The 12,259-nt window shown below is 44.7% G+C and overlaps 1 protein-coding gene across 1 annotated transcript in view; it reads right to left on the bottom strand.

Moving 5' to 3' along the window:
• LOC138283070 (indolethylamine N-methyltransferase-like) overlaps positions 1-12,259 on the bottom strand; it is a 62,013-nt gene that overhangs the window by 34,367 nt on the left and 15,387 nt on the right. The window contains exon 2 of the mRNA XM_069221220.1: positions 3,037-3,244. Within this exon, the coding sequence (XP_069077321.1) occupies positions 3,037-3,244 (208 nt within the window). The remainder of the gene's footprint in view (positions 1-3,036; positions 3,245-12,259) is intronic.

The following is a 12,259-nucleotide window of genomic DNA, read 5'->3' as shown; positions in this document are numbered from 1 at the left end:
CTGGGCCCCGAGGATGGTCAGGAAGCGAGGGTGTGTCACCTCAAGCCCCCTTTGGTCCGTCCAGCCACAGCTCCAGACGCATCTGGCCAAGGATATGACTTGTGTAAGGTCATATGAAAAGGCACCTTCTATGGGTGAAAGATGATATTACATCATGACTAAGAACCAAGTGATATCCTTTAGGAAGTGTGTCAATTGTGCATCAGTTTTATGTTGAATAATTCACTGGATTATGATGAATCTTGGGCCACACCCTTTAGTGGTGTGGGTACACTGCGCAGATCATGCTGAGAGGAATTATAGCAATGCCAACCACTCCAGCCTGCTTAGACTTGTTCCTTGTTGATGCATTTTTTAATAAGGAGTCTGACAGCCCCTAGTGATCAGATCAGAGTAGATGTACTTTATTGCCAGTATCAGGTGCTCTCATCCCCAGTTGCAGTCAAATATTTCATTTGACTACAAGTGAATGTTCTGCCATGAAGGTTGTTGGTTTATATGTTCCTTTGGGAGAGACTAGAATGATTGTGCAGTGCCATTCAGAAGTAATTCCATCAGCTTGGGAATATTTGTAAATTGTTGCATAGTACTGAGCAGTGTACTGTACATAGTACTGAGCAGTGTATGTGTAAGAAATGTACTTTTACTTCATCAAAAGAAAAAGCACAGACTGGACCATCATTCATTGAGTGCTGTTCTTGTGTGGTTGTGAATGGTGAGTACCAGCCCACACCACCTCCCTTGACTAAGCCTTGGACTGCTCTGCAACGCTACTCTATGAGAGTCAAGCGCTACAGTGGGATATTTGGTTCCCAGTGGTGGTCGAGTGTCGGACCATTACTTGTGCAGGCCACCCTCCAACAATGACTTTCTCAAGGCTATACCTGTCTATAGGAGGGAATTAAAAAAAATTATATGTCTCATTCCAACACACTCAACGGTGAGGTATAGCTCATGTACTAGTCACGTTGCATTGCTGTAAAACGGGAAGTCATGATCCCCAGTTGAATGTGGATATAATGTAATCCAAAAATGATTATAGGGGATGTTGTTTGTTGACAGTAATAATGGGAACAAAGCGTGCACAGATTGAAGGTAGTTCAATGGCCTGAAGGGGATGGGGACCGCCTTATTGTTTTTTCTCAAACCTTGAACATATGTTGTAACTTCTGACTATCTGCTCAATGTACCCTGTCAGCAATACACTGACTAGACTGTGTAGTACACTGAGTGGACTCTACATGTCATCAATGTGCTACTCAACTGCTTCTCATGGACATGGACATCAGCTTTGTTCTCAAGCCAGCAGGTGGTACTAGCCTCCATCATGCATCACCAGTCCATCTTCCTGTCATGAACACTTCTTTGTTTTGGCCATTTGCACATGATTAAATGAATGACCTGATTCAACACGTCCTCTTCATTCTTGGCTCCACGCTAATCCTGTTCAGAACATGCACTCAAGGTTTCTACTTCCACAACTAGCACTGAGGAGTTTTCTTCCTCATCATCAATTACTTCATCCACACAACTACCAACCTTCGAAAACCTTGACAAATATTCAACCTGTCCATTCTTCCCACCTGGAATGTGAACATTTTCAAACTGTGAGTGTGTTTCTTAGTCCAGTCTCCATCTAGAATGTACACACTGTTTTGTTGTAGGTCTGAATTGAACACTTTCACCCAAATACATAGATCCAACATTTCTGCACTGCCTACCAACAGATTTAGAGCTCTTTTTCAAGGCAGTTGTTAGTACAATAGCATCAAAATTATTCACGCTAATGTGGCCTTTGCAGCCAAGCACAGGGAGGCCTATTGAACATAATAGGTGCATCATCTTAACTCCTCCCCTGAGCAGGCTTAAAAAATGATGCAAAAAATGGCGCAGTGAAATCTTGTAAATTTCACTGCACCATTTTTTCAGGTCTCCCAGCGCCGGAACGCCCCCCTTGCCCACATTATGCCTGGCACAGGCATAATGTGGAGCAAAGGGTTACAAAGTGACGCAATGCTTGAATTGCCCTGTTTTATAAATATGGCGAGTCGGAAATGCCGAGCTAACACCACATTAGTGTAAAAAAGTGATGCTAATCTGGCGCAAGGAGGTGCAAGGGGCTTGTAAATATGCCCCTCAGTCCTTTGGGAACGGTGCTGGGGTGATCATTAATTAAAGGAATAAAACACCCTTTGGCACATAATAAAAACATATGGAAAATCATTGTGGAGGTCCTTGACTTTTTAAAGGAAGTCAGCCTTCAGCCTCATTCTTCTATGTGTTTCTGGAACTCCTCCTCATGGAACTCTTCGATATCCTCAATATAATTTATATCGAGGGCGCATTATCCGATAAATATGGTTCATGTTTTAACTTGTGAATATTGTTTTCGTTTTGACTAGGGTATATTATTCTTACATTGTCTTGGTTATAAAGTTCTTGCTTTGATGTACATATATTGTTCTTATTTTGACCTGTGTACATTGTTTCTGCTTTAAACTGTGTATTTTGTTCTTTTTTGACTTGTTTATATTATTGATGTTCTGACTGGTCCATATAGTTTTGACCTACGTATATTTTTTACATAATCCAACAAATCTTTAAGGTGGAGCCTCAAACTTAGCAAAAAACATGAAAAAGAGAGGCAAGGAAACCTTGCAGAGCTTTGATTAACCTTTGATTTAAATAGTGTTTGCATTGTGGAACCTCTCACAAAAGACACATGAGATGTTCCCTTCTTTTTCGGTCATGCCCTGATTAGCAGCAGGTCCTTGTTGTTGGAATTATGAGTTGAGTGTTATTTCAGCACCAGGTAATCACTGGGTTTGTTCAATATTTCACCCTTTGTTCCATTTAACGGGGAAAAGTATAGATAATGTACTGTTCCTTGCTGATTTGCATCAGTAAGCACCACAATCTGCATGTTATGCCCCAAGAACTCATGATCAGTGTTAATTTTTCATCCAAGAAATAGAGAAGAGAGTGAATATCAGTAGGAAGAAGAAGTATACGTTTGATACAAAGTTGAATCCTTACCTGCTGCCCAGTAGGTCAACAACACCCTTGACAACGTCAGTGACGTCCAAACAGCCAGGTTCATTCTTCACCCACATGTGGACCTCCTTGATGGCCTTCTCACTGGGGCAGGCGAAGTAGGTATCGGTGAAATGGTTGCTGGCAGGGAGAAAGCAATGAACCAACGGGGCGAAGGACATTTCCAGTAGAGTGCCTCCATCTACAGCACCTGTTTGGAGAAATAGTCCATATGAGTACATTTTATTTTATAATATGAGCCAAATGTCTTCAATACCATCAAAGTGTAGATTTCATGCATCTGCAGCGCCCCATCATTAGCATTACACATCATATATTGTAGCTGCCTAGGCTCCCTCAGAATGGAACATATTTAACCTTCACAGAAGAACAGCAAAATAACATTGTTTACAAGGGGACTGGGAACCTGTCCATGTGGAATCTGGTGACTCCTGAGGTACACACAACAGAACAGGACTCTAACATAATCTAGAAGATGCCTCTGGAGGAGTAGAAGTCCTAAGAGGGAACTTGTTAGGTTAATTAGGGAAATAGTTAAAACATAAGGTCTTAACCAGCATTCTTAATAGTCTTTGTAAGTTGTTTACAAAAAGAGATCCCAGGATTCCTCTCCAGCATCTTTGGATCTTCAGAAAGGGATTAGAGGGAGTAAAATAAGCAACTAATGAACTAAACTAATTGCAACAGGAAATGTGTTAGGGTAAAAGAGATGAGGGATAAAAAGATACCCGGATCCAAAAAAGCCCCAAGTAAGGAACCTGGGAGGTGAGGATTAGTTTCATTTGGAAACAAACTTGTCACCATGCAGCAATTGTTTGTGTCCCTTCCCCCGAAAGAAAAAAAAAGGCCTTGAGTTTCTATTTTCTCCCCTATTGCCCCTCACCTGTCCCTTTGTGCCAACAGGCATCACACTTGCTTGAGGCCACAACCTGAGCTTTTAGTCATAGCAAGGATAAATGTAGAGAATGGTCCAGTCCAGTGACATCGTTCATAAGAAGGTTTATTTGGAAGGAAGACATATGTTCTTGAGTCATTCAAGTGGGAGTAACACTGGGATTTGAGGCCTCCTTTTATGTTGTCTGTAAAACAGCCCTGCCCTTTTCACCTCTTTCGCAAGCCTTCTAAAGGTTCCTGCTCCTATCTCTGATCTCCACTTCCCACCTAGTTTCTTTTTTGTGTGCCTCTCTTTTCTGATTACCACTCCTCTCCCTTTTCAAAGAGTTGTCATTTTATTATGTTTATCATTCCATCAGTTCTTTCTCTCTCACGCTTGCTCCTTGGATACAATATCAATAAAAGTGTTGAGACGACCTGCCTAGATGCAAGCTGACTCTTTCTAAGAAAACACCGGCCCTTGTGTCTCTAACAGCCTCTAATTTACGCAGATCAATTTATGAAAGATGGAAAGGGTTCTATGCCCTAAAAATGCTTGTATAGTTGTTGGACCTGACATACATGGTGTGGTATCTCCCCCAAACCTTTTGCCTTCACCCCTCTAGTATTGCTGTAATTGGTTTTGTTGGCCTAAGGACTCTGCAAACTTTACCACTGCTAACTAGTGCTAAAGTACTTGTGATCTCTCCTTCAAACTTAGTGAGATTGGTCTATACATCATTGGCATACGTTTATACTCATAAATCCCTAGTATATGGTGCAACATGTACTGTAAATGAAATGCTACCAGTATTGTCTGCAGCACTCATTGTGTCACCCTCTAAAGTAGGCTTTTAAAACATGTCTCAGGCCTCTCACACCAGCCTGCAGTGCAGGTTCAAACAGATCTGAGTGCAGGTTACTGGTTACAAGAGCCTGTCCTGCTACTAAGTTCAACACACTAGAGGTCTCCTCAGCCAAAGGTCCTGGCATGTTCCTCCAGACCACAGAGCCTTTTGTATTTGATTCCATGTCACAACAGAACCTAGGGTCAGACTGGCCAATGGAGAAATCATGCAGGGCCCACGGGGCTTTACTGATGGGTCAGTGTGCGGTGTGTGTTTTTTGGGTTCTTGTGGGACAGCCCTATATTCAGCTGGGACAGTTTTCCCTGGAGGTGTTTTATGTGAGGAAGTGCGGATTATTATATGGTATGGTTCAGCGTCCTCACCATGTAATAATGACACAAACCTGTATCAGGTTCAGTCAGGTTTTTTTGTAAAACCTTAACTCAGCCCTGGGTAATTGTGGCTCAGAGCTGTGAGGCTTCCTCAAAAGAACAAGTGTAAAGCTTTAACAAGTACCAAAACAGTATAATGAGATGTAGGAGGCTGGCCTGGTGTGTGGGGGGCACCTGTGGTACTTACACCGTATACCAGGTCCAGGTATCCCTTATTAGTGAAATGTAGACAGTGTCTAGAAGCCAGGCTCCTAGGGGTAGCTGTGGATGAGCAGCCAAGGCTCATCTAGGAGACATGTAAGGCTCATGCAATACCACCGTAGTCACACAGTACTTACACACAAGAAGATGCTATACTCCCTTAGGAGGTACGTAATACACAAATTATATACACTAGTACATAGACATAGGCATAAAAACAGTTAGAAAACAGTGCAATTAGTGAAAATCACAATAGAGAGATATAGGCCAGGAGGAGCACAAACCATACACTAAAACAAGCATTTGCAATGCAATAGGTCTCGCATTTACAAGAGTTAGAACTATTGGCATTGTAAATGCATAATTGGGTTTTTCTTGCCACATAAATTGGTCAATCCTGCCTCCTAATTTGGTCCTTTCCTGCCACATAATTCCAGTGGCTCTGCATATAACTAAAACACGTCCACTTATCTTCTTCCTCTATCTGTAGCAAAAATTTAAAATGTTTCCATTTAGCATTCCAAATTAAATCTGCCATGCTAATTCCAATAGAATACCACTTTTCTGGCTGGCTAACACAATTCCCTCCAAAAATACACAGGACAGCCACAGAGGAGTAACGAGAGAAGTAAACTAGAAGTGTCACCCAAACATATCAAGAGTGTTCAAGCAGTCATAGTGTAATAAGGATGTTACGCTGGCCTAAAGCATGGTCATAACTGCAATAAGGAGATATTAATAAAACACATACAAGCATCATGTAAACCCAAAAAAACATTTATCAGGAACACTTTTTTGGCATTAGTCTGCAATGCTCAAAACAGCCCATAGAGGGCAGCACAACGCACCCATATATATTCACCATCCCACATAATTCCACTACACAAATACACTCTGTACCACACGATTCCACACTGCACAGTTCCACGGGTAACAATTCAAATACAAGCCACACATTTCCACTCCACACCATATACATCCTCTACACCCCAAAACAAAAGACAGAAATAAAAGACATTGCCATTTACAATGTATATAGCTCTAACTCTCGCAAATGCGAGACCTATTGCATTGCAAATGCTTGTTTAAAAATGTCTGCAAAGAGCAGGGTTTGCATGTGCTGAATGCAAGGCACTATTAAAGGAAATGTATGTGTGTGTCACTACATCTGTGAAAACCTCATACTGGCATGCAGATTCAAAGCTCCAGTCTTTGTTACACAAAAAATAGCGCTTAAAAGCCTCTGGCTGCTGCACAGACAGCACTTTAAAGACAGACCGGATCTAGTTTTTGCTTTACTGTCTTCAGATTCTTGTGGCGCAGGTGAGATGTTATAGAGTAAAGGGAATGGGATTACTGAGATGTTTTACATGGCTGACACACAAAAGATCTCAAAGTGCGGGTCATTTATCCAATTGCGTGTATTTGTTTGTTTTTTGCATTCTGGTAAAAGCTAAACCTGAAAAAAGATGCTCCGAAATGCAAAAAAAATAAATAGTAATGAAAAGAGACAGAGGCCTAGCACACTTGCAAATGTTTTATCTAGGTGGGATTGCTCGGCAGTCTCTTTGATATGTTCAACATTTTAACAGAACACCAGATCAGACCCCCGGGTGATAACAATGTTAGACGCAGCATCTTTGCCACTCTCCGCAGCTGTGCACTTCATCACTCATAATCAATATATTAAGGGCAGCATCAGCCAACAGAACTCGTACGACACCACCTATCGAGCAACACTGCTGTGTACAACGGACCATCCCATCACCCGAACAACTGGTACAATGGAGCTCAAGGAATTTTTGAAAATCAACACAAATTAATGAAACTGAGGTTTTGAGTTATAAGGTGTGCGTGAGAGCCGGTTTGTTTCATGTGCCTCAGTCCATATTTGTGTTTCCAAGTGCTAGTGTTTTGGCTAGGAGTGTATTGTGTCTGTGTGAGAGATTGCGGGTGTGCACCCATACCCTGCTGGGAGTCTACAGACCCCCACCCCACTCTAGCCTGACTCTGAGAGGCTTTAAAGGGTCTTCAGCTTGTCTTGTGCTTGTGCTCAGTGCCCTTTCATAAAGCTGAGAGGTTGAAGTGCAGGCTCCGGATAAAGAGCCGCACATGTGACTTGTGGTGGGGGCCGGACCTCACATTCTGCATCCATGTAAGCACACCCCTTTTCTGTCTGGGGTGCTGACGGTATAGTAGGTTAATAAACAGAGAGGGGAACACAGGGAGAGAATATAATGAAAGAAAATGGGAGGGGAGAGGAGGGAAGTCCGGGGAGAGGCAATCAGGTCACTGGTGTTTGTCAGCGGCCCTTTAACCCCGTTCTCATCCTGATCGGAATTCTGTTTCCTCTACACGCCCCTCCCTGGCTCTCCAGAAGCCCCCGCCTGTCATAAATGGAAAGGTGTGGACCACGTGTGCTTTTAGGCTTTTCTTAACTTTTGCAACATTTCTCATACATGCACAGTCAGTAGCATTGCTCAACGAGGGGGCCCTGCCCAGTTCATGCCACTGCCCTTGCTTCCTGAGCATATGCCCGAATGCCCTCCTCACTGTTGTGCGGCTTCCTGTGTGGACCATGGATGTGATGTCAGCAGGAGGGGCACGCACCGTGCTCTTAAAAAAAACTTCCACTTGAACAAGATAAGGGCCGCCCGGGGCAAGGAAAACAAACAGCTGTGAGAACTGTGGGCTGCAAAAAAAAACACGTCAGCGTGGATGAATGAAAACAGAACAAGTTAGAGCTATTAGAATGGTAAATTCGTAATTGGACATTTCTTTCGACACAAACTGAAAATAAAAAGTAAAACAGTTGACATAAGCGAGCCGATTCAAAGCACCACCGCAGCCGTGAGCGTGTTTGCAAAGAAGAGACAAAAGGAAAAATCAGAAAAAACAGCATTTAGAATGCAGTGGTCTCGTGTTTGCTCGAGTTAGAGCTCTTAGCCTTGTGAATTACTGACTGGACTTTTCTTGCCACACAGACTGAAAATAAAAAGAGTGGGAGGGCGAGCTGGTCCTGGAAAACCCCGCTTCTGCTGTTGGTTTATGTTTACAGAGGGAGCTGGTGGGGAGGAGGGACTGAACACGCCCACAGTGTAAGACAAACAAGCAAATACTGAGAAAAAAGTCCATTACAGAAGAGATAAACAGGACATCCGTAATTAGACAGTAGTTTGTGCTGCTCCCAAAGAGAAAAAGGCAGGACAAAGAGGTAGAACTGACCACTAGCAAGCAAGGAGTTTTGAAGGACACTGGAACCAACAAATAAAAACGCTGGAACTCACAGTATAGTATACTTAAAAGTATACAACAAATCGAACGCTAACGCTCGACCTAAAAATGGAATGTGAAAGTCAGTCCCCCATCTAGGTAAGTGTAGTGTGTAGAGGGGAGCTGGCAGTACAAGGAAAGCCCAAAGGTAAGTACCACAACCCACCCCAGCGACCAGGAAAACAGGAGTAAATTACAGTAAGTTTCCCTGAACACACTGAACAGAAAAGAAGAATATTACAAAACCCAGAAGAGACTGCAAGACACCAAAAGTGGATTCCTGGACCGGAGCGCCTGTGGAAGAAGGGGACCAAGTTCAAGAAGCACAGAAGAGTCCAAGAAGGGCAGGATCCCCTACCCACCAGACTAAAGGCGTAAGAGGTGAATCGACATGGAATAAGGAGAGTCAGCACTGCACCCAAGAAGACAAAGTCGAGTTTCTGGAGGATGCAAGTGATGTCGCGCACCAGATTGAGGATTGAAGTCGGGTTTGCATCTTTGAATTCCGCCAACAAGTCTTGGCACACGCAAAACTCACAGTTAGCGGAAAGTGGAGCTACTGGTGACCAGGAAGGACCAGGTGGACTCTACTAAGGAGGGGGAGCCAGAGAGCCCACAGAAGCCCAGGCAGCACTCACAGGACGGGGACACAAGGGTCGAGGAAGATGCCCACACAGCACTACGACAAAGGCTCCCACGCTGCCGTGGAACCACTCAGGGAGCTGTGCATTGCAGGACGGAGTGCTTGGGGCCAGAGCTTCAAAATGCCTGAAGATCTCATGGAAAGGATGCCAACAAGCCTTGCAGCTGCAAAGGATGTGGTGTACGGCAGTATTGTCCTGCGTGGGCAAGCAAGGCCTTACCTTCACCCAAGTTGGACAGCTGGAAGAGAGAACCGTCGCGACCAATTTAGTCCACCACCCGTGATGCAGGATCGAGGTAACTCAGCAGGAGAGGGGATCCGCGCAGTCAGTTGTTGAGGAAGTTGGTGCCTGCAGAAACATGGGAGTGACTCCTTCACCCCAAGAGAGATTTCTTCTTCCTTCTGATGCAGGCTGAATACAGGCTGTCCTCAGAGGATTCATGACCAGGGAAATGTTGCACTTGCTGGAAGGTGTCTTGCTTCTTTGTTGCAGCTTGCCAGGACCTGGAGCATAGAGATGCAGTTTCTTCAGTCAGAAGTCGAAGTGAAGGGTGCAGAGGATTCCTGCTGGAGTCTTGCAATCCGAATCTAAGGAACCACCCAAGAGATAGACCCTAAATAGCCCTGAAAGGGGGATTGTCACCTAGCTGGGTGACCACCTATCAGAAGGGGGCTCTGACGTCACCTGCTCACACTGTTTACTCAGATGCTCCCGGAGTTCCCTGCCAACCTTGAATCCAAGTTGGAAAAACCTATGGACCCTCTGGAGGAACTCTGAGCAGCCTGGAAACCATCAGAAGGCTGTAAAGGCAATATTGAGGGTCTTCTCAGAAGCCCCCAGAGTGCATGGAATCATACAACCGATGCTTGCAAACATGCCTATGTTCGGAGTTACCGTTATGTAGCTGGACATAGGTATTAACCTATGTCCAGTACACGCATAAAATGGCGTCCCCATACTCACAAAGTCTAGGAAAATGGGCCTGAAGTTTGAGAGGGCATGACTGCTAGTGCAGGGGTGCCCTCACACACAGGTACTTTGCACCCTGCCCTCTGGGCTAGAGAGCCTACCATAGAGGTGACTTATAAGTGACCTGGTATATTGAAGGTTTTGGCCTCACAACTGAACAATATAGAATCAAGTTCATGGAGACCTGAAAAGAGGCCTCACAAGATTGGGTTGACTTTGTGGACTGTTCTGTTAAAGCTTTACAAGGCTGGTCGCATGGCAGCAAAGTGTCTGACAACGAGGGCATGTACAATCTATTAGAACATATTTTGAATAATTGTGTGTCTGGCTTATTACACCAGTACTTGGTAGACTCAGATCTGACCTCTCCCCAAGAATTGGGAAAGAAGTCAGACAAATGGGTCAGAACAAGGGTGAGCAGAAACGCGTATACAGGGGGTGACAAGGACAAGAAGGATGGTAAGTCTAATGACAAAGGTGGAGACAAAGATAAAAGTAAAGAGTCTACAGGCACACAAAAATCTTCTGGGGATGGGTCTAAATCCTCTTCACATCACAATCAGACCAAAAAGTCTTGGTGCTATATTTGTTGAACCAAAGGCCACAGGGCAGGAGACAGCTCTTGCCCTAAGATAAGCACCAAACCTCCCATCACCACTACCCCCTCTGCTACAGCTAGTGCCCCTAGCAATAGCAGTGGTGGTGGAAAAACTCATTCTACAAATAGTCAGTCGAAGGGTGTAGCCTGACTCACTCTGGGAAATGTAGTGTTGGTTGATTTAGTTACGGAAACCACTGAGGCTGTTTTAGTCTCTGATGGTGGCATTGACCTTGCCACCCTTGTTGCTTGTCCCCTTTATATGTATAAGTACAAGCAACAACCCCTAATAAATGGTGTCGGGTTGAGGCCTTCAGGGACACAGGTGCCAGTATCACAATGGTGACTGAAGAACTAGTGGCCCCTGAGCAACACCTACTTGGTCACCAGTACTAAGTGACTGACGCCCACAACAATACTGTGAGCCACCCCATGGCATCTGTTGATCTCAACTGGGGGGGGGGGGGTTCGCTGGTCCTAAAAAAGTTGCAGTGTCCTTAGACCTACCTATAGAGTGCCTCTTAGGGAACGACTTGGAGACTTCAATTTGGGCTGAAGTAGAGTTGGAGGGCCATGCTGGGCATTCCTGGGCATATCTTTGCTTTAAAAAAGGGCTCAGGCCAAGAAGCAAAGGAAACAGGGAAACATGGATCCTGAAAATGTGTAACAAGAGCTTCCCAAAATTAGGGCTAGGAAAGGTAAAGATGTATTTCCTATCCCTTCCTCCACTGATGATTCCCCCTTTGAGGAGGAGGAATCAACCTACACCTGAAGAACTTCAAGCTGACACAGCTGAACTTGTAGATGCAGGGGTACCTGCCAGGGAGGAGTTCAGTGTGTCTCAGCAGACTTGTCCCACACTTGAGGTTTGAGACAGCAAGTTGTCAAAGAAGAAGTGGATGTCAGTGGCACCCACAGGGTGTACCGAGAGCACAACCTCCTGTATTCACAATCCAGGGAACCCAAACCTGGTGATACCAGAAGAGTGGTCATCCCTCTGCAATACAGGGAGTTTTTCTTGCCCTTAGTCCATGACACCCCCCTTGCTGGACATCTGGGGCAAGATAAAACTTGGGACAGACTGGTCCCTCACTTTCACTGGCCTCATATGTCAGAAGATACAAAGGAGTTTTGTCGCTCCTGTGTCACCTGCCAAGCCAGTGGCAAGACAGGTGTCACCCCAAAGACCCACTTAATCTCACTGCCACTGGGGTACCCTTTGAAAGGTTAGGGGTTGATATTGTTGACCCCCTTGATACTCCCACAGCTTCAGGGAACAGGTTTATACTGGTGGTGATGGACCATGCCACCAGGTATCCAGAAGCCATACCTCTGAGGACCACTACAGCTCTTGCACTGGCCAAAGCCCTACTGGGAATCTTTTCCAGGGTGGGTTTCCCAAAGAGA

Source organism: Pleurodeles waltl, chromosome 2_2, assembly GCF_031143425.1.
Source record: "Pleurodeles waltl isolate 20211129_DDA chromosome 2_2, aPleWal1.hap1.20221129, whole genome shotgun sequence".
In the NCBI taxonomy this organism is placed as follows: domain Eukaryota; kingdom Metazoa; phylum Chordata; class Amphibia; order Caudata; family Salamandridae; genus Pleurodeles; species Pleurodeles waltl.
This window is presented reverse-complemented; position numbering and strand designations above follow the sequence as displayed.